A 21,135-nucleotide genomic window follows, 5' to 3' on the forward strand; every position below is an offset into this window, starting at 1 on the left:
AACAAGCCCTGCCTTGCTTTCCTGAGGAGACACCTGGGCTCCTTCCTCAGGGGAAAGGCCTCCTTACCTTATCTAACACACTATGCCTCACTCACTGAACGTAGGTCAAGGTCTCTCCAATCCCTCCCCTGTCTGTGTAATGGGCATGTGTCCGGGCAATGCCTCAGGAGGGGAACCCAACTCGTCAAGTTGAACCACACCTGCTCAGATCTCATTCCTGGCCCAGGATACAACAAACCGTGAGACCACGAAAAGAGATATTCAAAGCTGGCCAGTGGGGACACTGTCAAATACACCAAGATTAGGAACGGGAGGCATCGCTTTGGGAGGCAAGGTCACTGGCCTTGAAGTCGCATGACTCAGAACACCAGCTTCAGTTGTCACCAGCTGTGTGACTCTTCTAGGAGCCACCTCGAGTCCTTCTGGGGAACCGCTAGATTGTAAACTCCACAAGGGTAGAAGCTGTGTCAGGATATCCATATATTTGAAGTGCCTGAAATAATTTAATAACGGCTCTTTCATCAAGTGCTCACTGTAAACCAGCACCACTTCAACTGCCTTACACAGATTAGGGTTACTATTTAATCCCCTTAAGTACTAGTATTTTAACAAGTATCTAGCAGACACAGAATAAATGTCCCCACTCATTCACAATAAAAATATCCCCCATTTCAGAATCTCCATGTTTTTACTTTCTTTTATACTCTCTTCTCATAAAATATATTATTTCTCAAACAAAGCAAAATAAAGTAATAAATTTACTATTTTGGGGTTTTATTTAATTATGGGTGAAGGACTGTAACTGGATGGCAAAATTGGCTTTATGACACCTTCTGAAAAGCAGCCATAAAGGAAGGGAGAAAGAGTTAAAAACCTGATTAGTTTTAAAGGTAAATTATAAAGCTTTCTTAAAGCTGGTTAAGCTTCCTGATAATAAATAGTTATATGGGCATTAAGCGATCCACAATACTTGAAAACCGTAAAGTAGTAAGAAGAAATATTCTACCATTTCAGATGATAGCAACATTTTTCTTACCCAGCCTTACTGGTAAAACCATTGCATATAAATATCCAGAATTTGTTTTTTTGGTTTTTTTTTTTTAAGTTTTCCTTTTAAAGTGTCAAAATTTTAAAAAGAAATAAATTAGCTTTATGAAAATCTAACTAAGGTGCATTACACATTTCCCGACCTTCTTAAATGCGGACAGGGAAGGGCAGGAGTGGTAACTGAGCAACTCCCATGTGCTAGGAGCTCTATATGTGGGGACAATAGTGTTTAACGGTTGAAGAGTAAATGACGTATGTGAAGCATTTCTCAAAGAACCTGGTACTTAGTAAGTATTCAATAAGTGCTAGATATTGTCATTTTAAAAATCACATTTAACCCTCACAAAAACCCTGTAATACAGGTATTACCCTGCTGAATTTTACAGATGAAGACTCTAAGGCTCCTACAGCTGGTTAGTACTACAGCAGGAATTTAAAACCATATCTACTTGACACCTACAAAGGAGTCACTTTTCTCTACACAGGTTCTCCAAGTGTTGTCTGAGAACCAAAAGTATCACCCGGAAGCTTATTAGAAATGCAAGTTCTCAGCTCTGCCCCAAGCGGAGTAAATCAGAAGCTCTGGAGCTGTGGCCCAGCAATCTGTGTGTTAACAAGTCCTCCAGGTGATTCCCATGCAGGTTCAAGTTTGAGAACCAGTAGGCTGCACTGCACTGTACCCCACTGGAATGGTTATCATAGAAGGTGTAGTGTCTGTCCCCAAACAGTTTCCCTTCTTTGCAAATAATTCCACTTTTCACTGTCTCCTTCTGCCTTCAATAATCCCATCAATACCTTTATTTTACAAATCCTCAGCAACAGCCCACTTCTTCCCTCACCATGGAGGGTAAGAGCTGACACACAGTAGCAGTACACTGACATCGGGAGGCCGGCTTCTGAAGTAAGAAAGGCTAGTGTGAACTCAGACTCTATCCTTTACTAGATGCACGACCTCAGCAACTGGCTGAAGCTCTCTTGCCCTATTTCCTCACCTTTTAACATACAGAAGACAAAAGTTATCTCATGAGGTTGTTAGCGTGATTAAATGAGAAAATGAAAGGACATGTAGCATAGTGGGCAAGTACCAGAAGGTATTCAATAAATGGAGACTCCACAGACATGGAAAACAAACTTGTGGTTACCAAAGGGGAAGGGGGTGGGAGGTAGGGGCGCAGAAAAAACAGGAATTTGGGATTAACAGGCACACACTACTATACATAAAATAGATAAACAACAAGGACCTACTGTATAGTCCAGGGAACTATGTTCAATAACTTGTAATAACCTATAATGGAAAAGAATCCGAAAAAGAATATACACAGTATGTATATGTGTGTATATATATGTATGTGTATATGTATGTATGTATACGTATAACTAAATCATTTTGATGTACACCTGAAACACTGTAAATCAACTATACTTCAATTAAAAATTAATTTTTTAAAAATGGAGGCTCTTAGGATTATTATTTTAATACAATATGCATTTCTGCTGCCTTCTACTGCATATACATACATTACAGCAAATGAAAAATCAAGACCACAACCCCATAATCAACAGGAAGACTGGAGTTGGAACCTCAGCACACCACTTCTTAAGATGCCCACTTTTGTCTCATAATAAAGAAGACCCCCTTCTAATTCTGAGACCTAGTAAGATATGGATAACCTATAATCATACCCGTACATGTGGCAAGGATAAAAGAACCAGTTGTATGGAGATCTGGAAAATGAGGATTTGTGGAGAGAGACACTGGCTATGAGAAACACCCACAGTAGTAGCTCCTTCATATTACGCTGCCTGGGATCCCTTAACCACACAAGATAGGATGAACCAGACAATGCTGGCAAAACCTAATAAGCTTTAATCAAAGTAGAATTTAAGAATGCAGGAAGTGACCAAAGAGGAATTCATAGTCATGAGGGTAAGTTAAGATCACCCCTGGCCTTTTAACTAGTTCAAGAAGATGACAGGAATGGCAGAAAATAAGTCCACAATCAGATTGGTGGATCCCATGGACCAAAAAAGGAATGTACCACTGCCTGAGTAGTAAGATAAAACTCACATTTCCTTCTGCGGACATAACAAAGAGAGACAGCTGAAAATTCCATCCTAGCTGCCAGATGCTCTGTAAATCACACGGGGTCGGCAGTTAATCCAAACACAGAGCTTTGTGAAGGGCTCCAAGGATGCACAAGGGCCAATAGCTCTTTTTTGGTTTAAAAAAGAACAAACAAGCAAACAAATCTCTGAGAGTACATATGATGTTCTCTATACTTAAAGATAAGGACCCACATGAAAGGAAACAATCAGAATCTCTGGAGGAGAAATGTGTAGGAATGAGAAAAAGTACTAAAGATGCACATCACCAGTTCATTAATCAATCAATAAATTAGTGTACCTCTCAGAAGAATCTAATTTCTACAGCCCTGCTGATACAAATATATTCCTAATATTCTATCTGTATGGAGCTATTTTCGGATTTCTGAATTACAGATTCACTGGGGTGACTCTGTGAAACTACCTAACAATTTCATCTCGGATGGCACAGTAAATTCCAAAGAGGGCAATAAAGATCTTTAGTCTTATAATGAACTTACTAAAACTTTATTTTTATTTTTTTTACTGAAGTATAGTTGATGTACAATATTCTACAAGTGACATGTGTACAATATAGTGATTCACAATTTTTAAAGGCTATACTCCATTTGTAGTTATAATAAAATGTTGGCTATATTCCCTGTGTTGTACAATACATCCTTGTAGCTTATTTTGTACTTAATAGCTGTACTAAAACTTCAAAATATAAATCTTACTGTCTCAGTTTCCCCATCTGTAAAGTAAGAAAACAATTCCTCCTAATTCACAGGTTTGTCAAACCAATAAAGTGAGATTAGTACAGAAAGAAGCAAACACAGGGAGTTCCAAGTAAAGAGCCCATACACAACACAGAAGTATTAAACTATTTGGGTTGAAATTCAGTTTTTCATCAAGTATCATTCCCACGTTTTCCTAGAGGCCCCATCTCAGGGGTCAAAGTGACACTTTGTCACTGGTTCCAGGTCACAAAGTCCCCTATGTTGTTTGATCTCTTGAGTGGCCTACCCTTCAGGGTCATAAGTTTTACCTCCCCCCACACAAAAATCTCATCTTTGACTAAACAGACATTTATAACCATCCATGCATGCAGCAAAGCTCTTTCCCAAACAGCTGTAATTCTATTATATTTAATCAAAAACAATGAGAACCTATTATGTGCAAGGTACTGTGATAGAAGCTGAAGTTAAAGTGAGAGCAATAAAAACAACAACTCAAGTATAAAGTCTCTGTACTCAAGATAGACACAGTAAACGAAAAAAAAGGCATGTAAGCAAAAGTGCAATCATTTAAAGTGCTTGAGGTGTTACAGTGAAGTCTGTACAGAGTAGCTGGGGCCTGAGAGGAGTGATAGATTCCACAGGAGGCTGAAAGTTCAGGAAGGGCTCCATAGAGCCAAATGACAGGAACTGCCTACTGAAAGATGAGCAGTTTTCTTTGTGTGTGTGTTGGGGGTAGTGGAGAGGGTTGACTGTATTTCAGAGAGAGGGAGAAATGCAAAAACTGTTTTACCTAGCTGAAGGCTAGCACACACAGAGCTGTAACTGGTTTCCCTGCAGTACCACTGACTCAGCATAGGGTCCATAGCTAAACTCCCAAAGGCTGACTTCAAATTTTTTAAAATTCACTGATGCCGTCCAAAAATCCATTACAGAAGCCTGTTTACAACACCATTCCAAAACCCAGGTGCTCTTATGAGTTCCATTTGCATCATGAACTGCTCTGCTAACTAACTATAAAGCAGATCTGGCTTTAATGATTCACAACCACACAAAGAAGAAATGAGGAATCTTAAATGACATAAAAATACTGTGAAAAATAATGCAAAGTATTAACTCCCTTAATTGAAAATCACTACCACCTCCTGCTAAGAAATAAGCAGTCCTGTGTTCAATATTGCACACCTTGACGTTATTTTGAGTCAATAATCTAGTAATAATTTACTCAGGAATCCACCATAGATCCATCCATTTGAAACAACGTCCTACTTAATGCATATCATTTCCCATATATCTCCAGCCAACCACTGCTGATGGGTTAACAGTCAGCCATGTTGGAAGATCTAAATCTACCCAAGAGGCTCCAATTTAATTCACAGGAAAGGGGCTTTTAAAAGTATCCTTTTTGTTCACTTGATTCATGCTGAAGCACTGGGGTGCATCAGAGTCATCTGGGGCACTTATTTAAAAATAGCTTGTAGGGCTCCACCCCAAGCATTCTGATTCAGTAGATCTGGGTTGGGTGTGAAAATCTGCATTTTTAACAAGTTTCTAATGATGTTCACACTGGTGGTTAGGGACCACACTTTGAAAACCAGTGCTCAAGAACAATTCAGCTGAAAGTCAGTCCGGGTAACCTCTCACACCAATGATTACTGTGAGCAAACAATGTTTATAGGATCTCTATCTTACATTTGAAAAAGCGATGGCAAGTGGAATTCAGTGCTAAAGCCAACCTCTAAATGTAGAATGTGATATAAGCATCAGGTTTTGAGCTCCCAGGTCAAGAGAGGGTGGTAGCAATTTGAGGGACTGGTAGTGAAACCATCCTTACTTAGAGAGACTAGACAGAAAGGGCAAGAGTTCTGAGTTCAAACCTCTGTTTTGGGCTTCCCTGGTGGAGCAGTGGTTGAGAGTCCGCCTGCCGATGCAGGGGACACAGGTTTGCGCCCCGGTCCGGGAAGATCCCACATGCCGCGGAGCGGCTGGGCCCGTGAGCTATGGCCGCTGAGCCTGCGCGTCCGGAGCCTGTGCTCCACAACGGGTGAGGCCACAACAGTGAGGGCCCGCGTACCGCAAAAAGAAAGAAACACACAAACAAAAAAACCTCTGTTTCACCTCTTACTAGCTATTGTCCTTCATCTATAATATGGGCCTCACAAGGCTGAGGAGAAAATGTACATAAGTCACCCTACCTGGAAGGTGCTCAGTAAATGTTGTTCCCCTCCTCTTTCTATGTACACAAGGGAAAGAGCTGTCAACACAAGTGCATGTGCAGAGATGCAAGAGGAAGCCACCCAATATGTTTATATGCTTTTGTACTGTCAAAATAAAGGAGATGGGTCTCTTTTAAAAACTACCTATATATTTAAAGTTTCTATCCATCATTTGTGAAATATGCTTATACCATTTAATCCTCACTACCAACACCACCAACACCGCACCCCAGCCCCTCCGCCACAGGCTGTTGTAAAGACACAACTGTTCTCCCTCAGACTGCCGAGGCAGCTCCTCCCTCGCCCATTGGTGCTACACCATTCTCCCTCTGCCTCTCACGGTAAAATCCTCGGTGTTCATATCTGTGGCTCTTTGATGCTTTCAGTCATTCTACCAAACAAAATCCATTTGTTCTTCGGAACAGCTTATCATCCTCACATCCATTCAGCACACTGTAACGGTGAACAGGCTACTCACTTGAGAGTCCCTCACTGCTCTTCCTCTGCTCTCCACACCTCTCCATAAATGTTCTTTGGGTACTACTTTCATCATGTTACTATCTGCCTAATCAGAAGACCTCCAGTTGCTCTCTATCCTGCTTGTAAAATGCTATATTCCATCAGTGCTGGCCAAGAAAATTTTCTGCAATGATGGAAATATTCTATATCTGCACTGTCCAAAATGGTGGCTGCCAGCCACATGTGGCAACTGAGCACTCTGCAATGGAAGAACTGAATTTTTAATTTTATTTCGTTTAAATTAATTTAAATGGCTACATGGGCCAGTGACTACTGAACAGAGTAGATCTATACAATCTCATCTCCACATATTCTCCCATGTGAACTGTCCTCTCCAGTCAAGCCAGATCCCTCACCACCACTGATAACACCATGTCCATACCTTACTTCTAAGACTGTGCTCCCTTCTCTCGCTCTGCTCTTCCCTTTCTCCACAGCCAAATCTGTCCAGGCTAACAGAGCCCCCCATCTTTCCTGAAGGCTTACCTATCATTTCTGCCAACATCTCATTCCTCTCCCTGCTATGAACCGTCACTGTGTAACCATCTGTATAACTCATCCAAGCACCTGAACAAGTACTGCTTGTGCTGTCATTTAACTCTTCAAGCATCTGAGCCCCAGTGAAAGAATCTATTCCTCTAAGACCAGGTCCTCCATTCACTAACAGGTGCTTCACAGACACTTGGTGAATGAGCTAAGGGTACAGAGCACTACATTTTGGTCTTCTTTGGACAGCAAGACTTCTCTTCACTAGAACCGAATGGAAAATTTAACTCCAGCCCCCCTGCCCCATATCCAGATGCTTGGGAAACACCAAGTTATTGTAAAGGCATCATGTACACAGACCCTGAAAAGGCTTTGACCTCTATGTATCTTCATCTGCTCTGAAAATGCCAAGGAAAAATAAGAAAATGCTACCTGCAAATGCAAAATCTGTTAACTTCAAAGCACGTTTCTGGAGATGGATTAAAAAGTCCCAACAGAAGGAAACTGAAGCTCTTGCTCTGTAAAACCATCAAAAGCTAAATTAAGGAACACTTGACTTCCTTATTTCTTCTGGCACTAGTGACAAAGTTGTCATTATTTAAACACAGTCCTCAGATCTGGATGGAAAGAGCCTCCAGGCTACAAAATGTTGGAGCTGACCCATCAGACATGTATTGTTAAGGCTAAGGCAGGTAATTCATTTAAGAGATCAGAAGGCTGATAAAGCCCTCTTTGTAAGAGAAAAATGGGACAAAGTAATAGCCAAGCAAGAGGCATAGCCAGATTAGTTCAACTCCTGCTATGGAAACACATTTCCCAGGAAGAGATAAAATGTTGCTATTACCAAATAGGTCCTCTTCCCTAAAAGGAGGCAACTGAGATTAAAGCTGGGGTAATTTAAATTCTGCAGCCCTTCACAGCTTTGATTATTTATGCAAACTATACTTATGCAAGAATAAACTGTTTTAATTGCTCATTTTAAACCCGCTTCTTTCTGAGCACATCTCCACTTGCACGCTCATCTTCTGGTCCTGTTTGGGCTCTGAGGCCACTTCTGATAAGCACACACACAGCATATTCATCCACTGCACAGAGTCCTCTTCACTGAGGCTGGACACAGAAGTCCAGAGTCAACAAGAATCCAATGTGATGGCAGGAAATCACTCTAAGTTTTTCTCAAGATCTAAATGTGAGTCAAATGGAAAGGCTCTTCTGATTTCCCTTTTTTAAACGGGCTTGGGAATCATTCACAGGATTTGAACCCTAGGTCCACCATAGCTGCAACCTAAGACAAGTCAGTTACCCCTTGGAACCCTCACTTCACTGGCTCTAAAGTGGAAATACTGACCAAATCTTTTGTCTCTTGTGAAGATTAATGAGGGAATGTGTATAAGTGCCCACCAGGGTACCCTGCCAAGAAGTTGTTCTCAACAAATATCAGCACCCTAACCCACCTTTCCCTTCCTTGAGAAAACAGAGAGCAACATCATCTTAAGAGACGGACCCTATTCTAATAGAAATAGTTATAATCACTGGATATTGCTTTGTTTTGTTCATTTTTAATGAAGAAAGGAATCCAGTGCCAAAGATCTACCTTCCTACGATGTTCTTCTACTGTCAGGATGTTCCAGGCAAACACTCAGTGGTAAGGAAAAAGAGAAATGCGAAAGGACATAATAAACCAGATCTGTTGGGGTTCTGGAAATTTGTTTTGTAATTAGAATGGCTCTTCCCCTTGAAAATCTAATAAATGTGGGTTTCATCTCAATCATATGGCAGGTAATAAGTATCCCATACATAAACTTGCTGCACGCTTAGAACAGAATTTATACCTCACATCTATCTCTCTGCTTCTAAAAAAGTATTTAGTTTGTGGGCTTCCCTGGTGGCGCAGTGGTTGAGAGTCCGCCTGCTGATGCAGGGGACACGGGTTCGTGCCCCGGTCCGGGAAGATCCCACATGCCGCAGAGCGGCTGGGCCCGTGAGTCATGGACGCTGAGGCTGCGCGTCCGGAGCTTGTGCTCCGCAACGGGAGAGGCCATAACAGTGAGAGGCCTGCGTACCACAAAAAAAAAAAAAAAAAAAAAGTATTTAGTTTGTAAGGTAAAAAAAAATGCCTTTTGGTTTTCCTGAGGGAGGCCTAGAGATGTGTTCAATAGACCACAAATCTTGGGGACACCAAAAAAAAAAACAAGTTTATAATTGAAGGATCTGAGAAATGAACCCCAAGTTTTTCCTCTTTAAATGTGTTCTTATGGTCATTTTAGTTAGTGAATCATCAGCGTCCAATATAAACCTTCTGAGTCAGTGTTAAGAGTCACAACCATGCATTCTGGAGTGTCATTAACCATAAAGTGCCCAATGCCCACTGGAACACTTTGGCAACCAGTAAGGACATTATTCTAATACACAAAAAAACCTGCAGGAGCTGCACTTAACAAGAGAAATGCCTCACTTACTGTTCAAGGGCCTTGACCTTCCCCCCTTCCTTTCACTAGTCCAGGGCTAAAAAGCCACCCACCCTCCTGAAGATAAGTATCTGACCAAGTAATTCACCGGGATGGCTATTACTGACTTCCTACATCCAAAGTTACAACCCACATTTTATTTTTACTCTTTTTTTCTACTGAAGAGGGATTTCAATTAATAACTGTAAACTACTCTCCAATGTGTCTACAGCCCAAAAGACATTCTAATCCTTACCTGTTACACTTTGAAAAAGAGTTCAACGCTATCTTTTCAAATATTTCTCTCTTCTTCGGCATTCCCACAGCTACCTTTTTTCCTCTGACTTAGCCCACTTACCACCAGACTTATACCACAACTTCTCTGTATGTGTACTCTGAATCCTAAATTCAAGCCACTGCCTCCTGCACACTGGCTGGGCTAATTATTTGCAGATCCTGCTACCTGACCAGATCTACCACAACCCCTGTGAAATTTCAGGCAAATCCCTCAATCTCTCTGTAGCTCAGTTTCTTCACTCTTCCCGCAGAGTGAGCTCAACCACCCCGAAAATACAATGATCCCTATGACTCATCAAATTGTTCTCCAGTCCTGACCTCTCCTACAAAGTGCATCCCCACACGGAGGGCTGACTATGGGACAATCACTTGGGTGCATCATCACAACATTTTCTCCAGAAAAGTAAAGTGATGAGAGGAGAAAGGAAGTGACTTTCTCTGGAATAATCCGGATCTCCTTATTCTTGACCCCTATTGTCTCCTTGTGCCTTGCAGACCTTCAGGTTTGGCCTGGCCACATTTCTTCTAGAATTAGCCTGAGGCCTGAGATAAGAAGCATCCAAAGACCCTTTCATGCTCCTCCTTCAGAAGTTTAAAAATCTTTCATCCCCTTCAGCTGTTAGTCTGGGGGAGGATTTATTTACTGTTGCTAATGTCCAGTTGCTAGGTTGCTAGGTCCCCTAGTGCTTAGTGTGTGGGGCTGGTGGTAGGGCCTATTTTGTTTTATAAATACCAACCTTTGCTTCATGTGCCTGGCTTTTTCTTTTATCACCTGATAGCATTCCCCATCCCCCCTATCCTTTCTGGGAAAAGTCAATGCTTTTTTTTTTTCATTGGGGTATGGTTGTTTTACAATGTTGTGTTAGTTTCTACTGTACAGCGAAGTGAAGTAGAGTTCCCTGGAAAAGTCTATGCTTTTATCTTGATAGTGAGAAGGGCTCTAGAGCCAAAGAGTACATGTACTATGTTCATAAAAATTATTAGCAGCCACGTGGTTTGCTGCATGTTGTTTACTGTAAACAAGTGGCTCAGACCATAAGTCCCATAATGGCTAGAGATAATAGTTCAGGACTCAAGAGACATAGGCACCATGTCTAGCATGCCTTTTCAATTCGCTAAATGACTAGGTAGGTTAGTTATTTCACAGAATACATCGCTGGAATAAAATCAGATACTCTAGGCTACACTTTGCAGGGATGCTCTACATATCTCCTTACAATTATAAGGAAGTTACATATGCACAATAGAGACATCGTTATCACATTTATTTCCTTGTTAGCAATACTTTTAATCACAAAGATGACATTACTGACTGTTCAGGACTCACACAAGGTAAACTTAATCAATAATGAAACTTGGGAAACAAATGAGCATCTTTATTTTTTTTAATGAGCAACTTTTAAAAGGCAGTTGTTCTGTCAAAAAGAAGCAAAGCGCTACAAAATAACTGGCTAAACTGGCCTATACTCTTCCAAAATGTCGGTATCATGAAAGACAAAGAGAAGCAGAGGAACTGTTCCTGATTAAGAGATTAAAGAGACTGTAAATAAATACAGTGTGTAATTCTGGATTAAATCCTGAACTGGGGAGAAGAGGGGAGGAGGATGCTATAAAGGACATTATTGGGATGATCAGAGAAATTTGGATATGGACTTAACATTACATAAGAATATTACATCAATGTTACAATTCCTGTTTTTGTTAATTGTACTGTGTTTCTGAAAGAGAACGTCCCAGTTCTTAAGAAATCTATGCTGAAATATTTAAGGAGAATAGGGTATGATGCCTGGGAAAAGCAACTTTCAAACGGTTCAAAAAATATATGTAATACAGAAAATGATAAGCAAATCACATTTATGTCACACCTAAATGTTAATAAAAGATAAGTAGAGGTGAAGTTGCATTCTTCTAACTTTTCTATAAATGTGAACTTATTTCAAATAAAACTTTAAAACATTTAAAAACATGGGAAATGGAAGACTAAACTTGGGTTACTTACTTTAAAAAGGACTTTATATGTGCAAGTCTCTATCACATTAAGTGGGATGAGATTTGTGTGTTTTATATAACAATTATGGACAGCAACTGTGCATGTCAGCTTGGTATACAGAAGAAAGACAATGGGTTTGAGAGTCACGATTTCTGGGTAAAGCCCTAACTTTTGCATATACTAAATGAACCATCTTGAGCTCTTATTTCCTCAAGTATTATGAGGGTAAGAATGAAGCTTCCTCCACCCTCACAAGGTTGCTGTGCGAAGCAAATGGTATAATGTATTCAAATGTGCGTTTTATTTTTTTTACATCTTTATTGGGAGTATAATTGCTTTACAATGGTGTGTTAGTTTCTGCTTTATAACAAAGTGAATCAGTTATACATATACATATGTTCCCACATCTCTTCCCTCTTGCGTCTCCCTCCCTCCCACCCTCCCTATCCCACCCCTCCAGGCGGTCACAAAGCACAGAGCTGATTTCCCTGTGCTATGCGGCTGCTTCCCACTAGCTATCTACCTTACATTTGGTAGCATATATATGTCCATGCCTCTCTCTCACTTTGCCACAGCATACCCTTCCCCCTCGCCATATCCTCAAGTCCATTCTCTAGTAGGTCTGTGTCTTTATTCCTGTCTTACCCCAAGGTTCTTCATGACATTTTTTTTCCTTAAATTCCATATATATGTGTTAGCATACGGTATTTGCCTTTCTCTTTCTGACTCACTTCACTCTGTATGATAGACTCTAGGTCTATCCACCTCATTACAAAATGTGCATTTTAAACCAGGAGGCAGTATATGAACGTGAACTCTTGTTTTTAAGGAGTTGTCATCCAGAAAGGCTACAGGTGATGCAAATGAGTGTTACACCAGTAGGTGAAGCATTCACAGAAAACCAGAAAATGAGAGGACTACAATGGAATCCTATCATACACCGTTCATTTAGGTTCACAAATGCACTTTGAAAGTACATTTTTTTCTCCCCAGAAGCAATTCAACCATGAAAGAATATAAAAACTAAGCAGAAATTTTTAATTACACTGCCCTTTAACAAATGAGAGCCAAATCTGCTTTAAAATGTTCCTCCGTTCAAGAAAATCCAATTTACATCTAAAACACGGATCTTAAAGATGACTACAGAGTACTAAAACTATTTTTCCTCAGATGGGTAGTCCAAATTACTATGCTTAAACTGCCTGAGAATCCAGTCTGCCCAGGGCCCACAGCTCCACATTAGGATTAATCCAATATCCCTAAGAGGCCTGACCTGACCCCAAGCCACTGAAGGCTCTGAAGTTCAGAGTACACTCAGAGGTGGGTGCTGTGCTGGGCTTCAGACGTGATGAAAGGCAGGCCCTAGGGAGGTCACCCAATGGTCTGTGAAGTGCTTCAAGATCAGGCTTTTCCCTGTCTTCTCCCAGAGTCTCCAAGCTCATCCAGGAGAGGACGCACCCCGCCCCCTCTGCACTCTTGAATCCCCGCCGCCATTTTTTCTGTTCCCCACATGTATCAAGCCTAGCCCTCACTTTAGAGCTCTGCACTTGTTCCCTTGGGCTAGAACACTGTGCCAGGATCTGCACGTGGCGGGCTGCTTCTGGTCATTCCGGTCTCAGCTTAACTGGCCGCCCCTCAGAGGCCTTCCCCGACCACCCAGCCTAAAATAGCCTCTACTCAGGCACAATCACATCACATCCTATTGTTTTATTTACTTTCATTAAACTGTTCTTCCTGATGTTTTCTTGTTTATGATTATCTGCCTTCTTCTCACTATAATACAAGTACCGGAAGGGCAGGGACCCTTCCATTCTGTTCATGGCTAAATTTCCAGCATCCAAAAAGGGGTTTGCACAAGGCGGGCACCTGAATGAAGAAGAATTCCCCAGCTCCAGCTCAAAATTCACTTCCAGTACTAGTGTGTGATTGAAATTTAACAGCTCCAGGAATAAAAAGTCAAAGACTCACATGCAACCCAGATTTCTGAAACTCCTTCCTCCTCTCTTGACTCAGCTTTGCCTTCTCTGCCATAGTCCACTATCCTAATTCCATCCACTCTTATCCACTCAAAGGACTCATCTATTCTCAGAGTCAAAAGTACCAATCTCTTAAAGATGACTCAAACTCTCTCTAGTTCAAAATCAACTTTCTTACTCCATAGCTCCGAGCCCACATCTCCCACTGTAATCAGGACATCAATACGCCCTTCAACACGTCTAAAGAACAAAGTCATCACCTTCCTTCTTTTCCACATCTGGCAATGGCATCAGCTGTCATTCACACTCAAGTCCTCAATCAACTATCATTCATTCTTTTTCACTCCCCCCATCTAATAAAGTATTTAGTCCTACTGCTTCTTTTAAATATTTCTTGCATCTGCCACCGCCTCTCCATTTTTACTGCCACTAAACAACCTAGGCCCTCCCCACCCAGAGGGACCCTAGGAAAGCTATCAACGTTTTTACCACTGCCACCCAAAGGTCCTGCAACTGCGATTCTCACACATGCACCTGGCAGTAATCAACATTTTTGCAGAGGCTGAGGGAAAAACCTGACCTGGTAATGTAACTAGCCTGCCTAACACAAAGGGTGTACTTGTGGAATCACAGAGCTGACAGGTGAGGAAACCAAGGCACAGCCAGGTTACACTACTGGCAGCCGAAGTTCCAGGTTCCGCGTGTTCCACTGTGAACAGTTCACAAAAATAACTCATTACAACAGCTTCACTTAAATACTCAACAGTACTGCCACCTGTACAGTGGGACATTTCTTACATTTTAACTATTGCAGCTTATTGTGGGCACATTTTTATTCAAAGACTGGTTAAGATGATTATTTGGAATATTTGGAATCCAGCCTATTTTTCTTAACTTTCAGGTAAAAGTCCTTCTCAGGATCCAGTGTTTTTCCTTATTAACTAGCAGTTTTCTCTCTTCTGTTGATGACATGTACCCCTAGCATATCTCAAATCTAAACTAAAAGAAAAACTTCAACACACTCTGTTCTTTTGCTTAGTACTTCTTTCTCTAGGTGCAGAGAATTGACCCCCTTACCAACGGACTGTCCTGTACAGTTACAGTAGTGCCCCCATCCTCAGGGGGGTACATTCACCCCCAGTGGATGTCTGAAACCATGGACAGTACTAACCCCATATATATTTTTTCCTATACACACACACCTGTGATAAAGTTTAATTTATAAATTAGGCAGAGTAAAGAGATGAACAACAGTAACTAATAACAAAATAGAACAATAACCATTATACACTGTAAAAGTGATGTGAATGTGGTCTCTCCCACCCTCTCTCTCAGAATATCTTATTGTACAAATTTAATGCCTTTTCCATCTTAACAAAAGAACTTATCACATACTGTGCCTGTAACTTTTGCAGTCTGAAGTGTGAAAGCAAAACCAGCATGAAATCTGTTTTTCCTTCCTCACAATTTCATGGATAGAAGACTCATTCTTACCATAGATCTTAGCAACCTCAGCAAACAAATTTTTTTCTTTCATTATTAAGTCAAGAACCTTTACGTTTTCACTTAAGGAAGCACTTCATGGCTTCTCTTTGGCATATCTGAATTGCCAGCATCACTACTCTTGCACTTTGGGGCCTTTAAGTAAAATAAGGGTCACTTGCACACAGCACTGAGATACTGCGACAGTTGATATGATAACCCAGACGGATACTAAGTGTCTAGCAGGCAGGACGCGCTGGACAAAGAGATGATTTAAATACATCCCCTACAGGACGGAGCAGGATGGTGTGAGATTCCACCATGCTACTCGGAGCAGTGCACAATTTAAAATGTATGCATTGTGGGACTTCCCTGGCAGTCCAGTGGTTTAAGACTCCACACTTCCACTGCAGGGGGCACAGGCTCGTTCCCTGGTTAGGGAACTAAGATCCTGAATGCTGCATAGCATGGCCAAAAATAAATAAATAAAATTAATGAATTGTTTATTTCTGGAATTTTCCATGTGTAATATTATCAGTCCATGGTGACTGCAGGTAACTGAAACCACAGAAAGTGAAACCGTGAATAAGGGGGAAACTACTACACTTTTCTTCACCCAAACAGTGTAAATCCCTGAGACTTGGCTTAGTTCACTGAAAATGGAGTACACTGTCACTCTTTAAAAAGGGATAAACAATTGCCTCAATAAGTATTACTGCTGATCGACATATTTGAAATCTGAAATTTAAAATAGTCTTCCCCAGTAGAGCCTGCCCAACTTCATTAAACACATAAATCATATATAAAGCACTACTTTATTAAGTATATTCCCCAGAACGGATGTCTAAGAACCTTGCTTCCCTAACAGAACGAAGCTTTTTTAAGCTTCATAAGCTTTACAGTGGTTTCTATGACCAAGCCCAGAAAATACAGATTTAAATCACAATCTACCATCATCGATGAGCTGTGTGACCTTATCACAGTATCTTCAGAACTCATTTCCTCATCTCTAAAACGGAGAGGTTGAAGCAGGTATTATCTGAAGTCTCTATTAACTCTAAAGTTCTCAAATTCCATGATGAAAAGTTCAGAAAACTTCTAACTGATCTCTCTGCCTCTACTCTCTCCTTCTAAATTATCCAGCACACTACCACCAATTAATTTTCCCAAACTACTACTGTATTAGCTTTCTATTGTTGTTACAACAAATTACCACAAACTCAGAGGCTTAAAAAAACACAAATTTTATTAGCTTACAGTTCTGAAGGTCAGAGGCCTGAACGACTTTCACGGGGCTAAAATAAAGACGTCTGTGTTCCTTCCAGAGGCTCTGAGGAAAAACTGTTCCCTGGCTTTTCCCAGCTTCTAGAGGTGGCATTCCTTGGCTCATGGACCCTTCCTCCTTTTTCAAAGCCAGCAGCGTGGCATCTACAAATCTCCCTCTGACTCCCTCTCTCACTTACAGGAATCTTTATGATTACACTGGGCTACCCATATAATTAAAGGACAATCTCCAGTTTCAAGATCCTCAGCTTAATGAAATCTGTGAAGTCCCTTTTGCCATGTGAGATAAGCATTCACAGGTTCTGGGGACTAAGACATAGACTCACTTGAGGAACCATTATTCTACCTACCACAACTACGTAGTTACATCAGCCCCCTGATCAAACGCTTTCAATGGCCAAAAGCAGACAGAGACATCAGAAGAAAACTACAGAATATATCTTTTATACAAAGACACAAAAATCCTCAACAAAATACTAGCAAACCAAATCTAGCAACACACAAAAAGGATTATACACCATGACCAAATGAGATTAATCCCAGGAATGCAAGGTTGGTTTAACATTCAAAAATCAATCAATGTAACTCAGTAATGGAATGAAAGAAAAAACCCACACAATCATCTCAATAGGCAGAGAAAACGTTCAACAAAATCCAACATTTTTTCACGATATGAATACTCAAATTAGGAACAGAAGGGAACTTCCTCAACCCGATAAAGGCATCTATGAAAACCCACAGCTAGCAACATCATACTAATCTTAATGGTGAAAGACCAGATGCTTTCCCTTTAAGATCAAAAACAAGACAAGGATGTCTGCTCTCACCACTTTTATTCAACTCTGCATTGGAGGTTCTACTCAGGGCAACTAGGCAAGAAAAAGAAATAAAATAAAAAGACTGGCAAGGAAAAAAACTATTTTCATCATCTTGGACGTAGAAAATCCTAAGGAATCCACTAAAAAAGTACTAGCTAATAAACGAGTTCAGCAAGGTTGTAGATTAAAAGATCAATGCACAAAAATCAGTTGTATTTATATACTAGCAATGAGCCACCTAAAAATGAAATTAAGAAAATATCATTCACAATAGCATCAAAAAGGATAAAATACTTAGGAATAAATTCACAAAAATAAAAGGCATGTACACTGAAAACTACCGATATAAATCACTGCTGAAAGAAACTGACCTAACGAAGGATGACCTAAATGAAAGGAACAGAATTGAGTGTCCAGAAGTAACTCCTTACATTTATAATCAATTGATTTTCAACAAAGGTGCCCCAGAAAATTCAACGGGGAAAGAATAAAATTGGAGGAGTACCAAAAAGATTGCTGTTCACAGCAGCATTATTCAGAATAGCCAAAAAGTGGAAACAGCCTAAATACCCATCAGCTGAGGAGTGGGTAAATAAAATGCAGTAGGTCCATATAATGGAATATTATTTGTCAATAAAAAGGAACAAAGTACTTATACTTACACTCTAACATATACCTTATATACATGATGCTAAGTGAAAGAAACCAGTCATAAAAGGCCAGGTATTGCATGACTCCATTTATACGAAATTTCCAGAACAGGTAAAACCATAAAGACAGAAAGTAGATAGTGGGTGCCATGGGCTGGAGGAGGGGGCATTGATGAGTGGCTGCTAAAGGGTGCGGAGTTTCTTTGGGGATGATAAAAATGTTCTGAAGTTAAGATAACACAACTGTGAATATACTAAAAACCATAAATGAGTGGATTTTATGGTGTGTGAATTTTATCTCAATAAAGTTGTTCGGGACTTCTCCAGTGATGCAGTGGTTAAGACTCCGCGCTCCCAATGCCCGGGTTCAATCCCTGGTCAGGGAACTAGATCCCACATGCATGCCACAACTGAGAGTTCTCATGCCACAACCAAGAAGCCCACCTGCCGCAACTAAGACCCGGTGCAACCAAATGAATAAATAAATATAAATATTTTTTTAAAAAAGGACTTTAAAAAACAAACCAAAAAATAAAGTTGTTTTCTTAAGTCCAAGGTATTCAATTCATGTGCAAACCCACTGGTGAACATAATAAATTGTCTCCAAGTAGTCTGGAAAGAAAATGTGAACATAAAATATCTTCTAAGAACACATATATTTTTCTTTGTATGTTACATTTAACATAGAGATAAACTATGGAGCATGATCACATGAATGCTGTATGATAGAAAGGTATATGACTTTAATTAACACGGCATGGTTAAAAATAAATACAGAAAATGAACAGCCTGTTTAAACACCATTAAAAGCTCCTCAGCGGTCACAAAATAAACTCCGTGCACCTTCTTGTGTGCTTTCACAACTAAGCGTCACCCACCTCTTCAGACTTATCTCCCATCACCCCCAACACAAATTCAGCAGGGCCAGACTTTCCACTACCATCCTTCCCCGCTCACTGAACATGCTCACTGCCACTCATCCCTCTACCATCTGGTCTGTGTCTTGCACAAATTCTGAGGATTTTTCAGCCAACGAAATGATCCTTAATCTTCAAGACCTGACTGAAATCCTGTCCCATCAAAAAAGGTTTTTTCACATCTCCAGACCATACCAACCCCAAACCCTCCAGCCTCTCACAAGTATAACTATCCATACCTCTAAGCCAGCTCCTCACCAAACAGGCACTTTTCACCACTCTGATTCAGATAATTCACTCTTACAACATTTAAAAAAAAAACACACACACACACACACCTAGAATTTAGTTTTTCCAGCCTCGATTCATTCATTTATCCATTTCATCTTATAATTCCCTCACTTCAGGGAGATGATACATCAGCTTTCACCCAGATTCTTAAAGTAAATAGCACTTTTGCCAATGAAAGAGTGCCACCTAGTTGTGGCACAGGGTAACTGACCATGGCAGTAGGAAGCTCTACATACTACTTTTACAGAAATGCACTGTACGTAAAAATAAGCCGGAGTATCATTTGGCAGGGCAATGCAATTATTTTATACACGCATCTTATCACCACGATCAGTCTATCTCACAAGTCTTACGAGCATTATTTGTTCTGAGCTCAGTACCATGCATTATTATCATTTAATATTTACTAAATCAAATTCAATTTAAGTGTATTATGCCAATAAATTCATGTGTAGACGGTTAAAAATTCCTTTGATAATCACATGAGAGCATTTTTTGAGTTTATGATAAGAATTAAACAGCAAAAGTTAAGTATAAAATGAAATCTTGCGATTTACTCACATACAATGGAGCTTGTTGTGGATTAAGTTTCATGACCCAGGACACTGAAACAGAAAAGGGAGAAATAAATGAGAATAAAATTAAGAATTATCATCAAAAATCTAAAACCCTCCAAAAGTCCTAGATGTCAAGCAAGGTTACAAAAGCACAATCACAAGTCTGAGATTACTGGATGCCCGGCTTTCCTTAGAGGTTTGGGGAGGCAAGAAGGTCAAAGATTGCAGAATGCCTTGTAGCCCCGATTCCATCCTTTCAAGTGGGGAGAAAGATTTTCTGATTGAAAAATAAAGACAAAAGGCTTCACTGTCATAGAAGAAGTTTCAACAACAAAACCAACAGGATATTAAAATCAGTTACCAAAGCAAGAACAGTGTGTGTGCAGTTATACTTTTACATAATCCCCCAAACTCACATAATGCTACCTAACCAGGGATTCCCCCCAGTCTCACTGGGGCGCTTAGGGTAGAAGGGTTCGGCAGACCACTAGAGAGCCCTCTTCCTCTCAACCCTCCTCTCAGAGAAGGGGGGCTACTGCTGGCCTCCAACAGCTAGAAGTTGTCACTTTCCTCAAAATTAATAGCTGGATTCCCTGTGGTTACCTGCACTAAATGAATTCTCACAAAAATCTTAGGAAGAACTTTAGAGGAGACTTCCAGCATTACATAATACATTTGTGAATATTGAGAATAGCATGTTCTTAAAAGTTTAACTTGGTAATTTGACCAGGATTTCCTCTAAGCCAAAATGATCATCGTCCAGTATTGTGTACTTCAGAAGGGCAGGTCTTTTGCCAAATACAATGAATTTGAGAATAAGCTGATCCCATCTTCACAAGAGTCAGAGAAGCAGACCCAAGTGATTTCATTATAGTCAACTTCAAGTGTCTTACCCATGATAGGGGACTGGATTAAATTATTATCCAGCAATATAAAAAACAACAGTACAGGAATGTCATTCATACATGCAAAAAAAGATAAAATCTCATATGTGGTATTATACCAGACCAGATCACAAAAGCGTAACAATTAACTGAAATCCCAACAGCATAAACCGGAGGTTATCCAAGACCAAATTTTAGAATGAAAAGCAATGCCTTAGCAACCGTGCATAACTCCAATAACAGAATCCTCTCAATATTAAAATTCTCACAAATCTGCCAGTTTGGTCAGGCTGTGTGTGTCTGAGGATCAAGGCTCACCCAAAAAAAAAAACAGTTAACACACACCTGTGGAAAAAAAAATCTATAACCAGGCTCCTAAGCACAATCACCTCCAACCAGCAGGCCACGGGTTTCACTGTGTTCTGCTGGAAGACATGCTCACAGCCAGGAAGCCC

The 21,135-nt window shown here is 40.3% G+C and overlaps 1 protein-coding gene across 15 annotated transcripts in view; it reads right to left on the reverse strand.

Moving 5' to 3' along the window:
* Positions 1 to 21,135, reverse strand: part of AKAP13 (A-kinase anchoring protein 13) — a 342,746-nt gene that overhangs the window by 225,223 nt on the left and 96,388 nt on the right. For all 15 annotated transcript variants that reach the window (XM_089906833.1, XM_030764022.2, XM_030764018.2 and 12 more), the window contains exon 2: positions 19,801 to 19,844. In XM_089906833.1, the coding sequence (XP_089762959.1) occupies positions 19,801 to 19,833 (33 nt within the window). In that variant the 5' untranslated portion in view covers positions 19,834 to 19,844. The remainder of the gene's footprint in view (positions 1 to 19,800; positions 19,845 to 21,135) is intronic.

This window comes from Delphinapterus leucas, chromosome 2, assembly GCF_059928025.1.
Source record: "Delphinapterus leucas isolate spDelLeu-1000000601 "Yukka" chromosome 2, BTC_Dleu_Yukka2, whole genome shotgun sequence".
In the NCBI taxonomy this organism is placed as follows: Eukaryota; Metazoa; Chordata; class Mammalia; order Artiodactyla; family Monodontidae; genus Delphinapterus; species Delphinapterus leucas.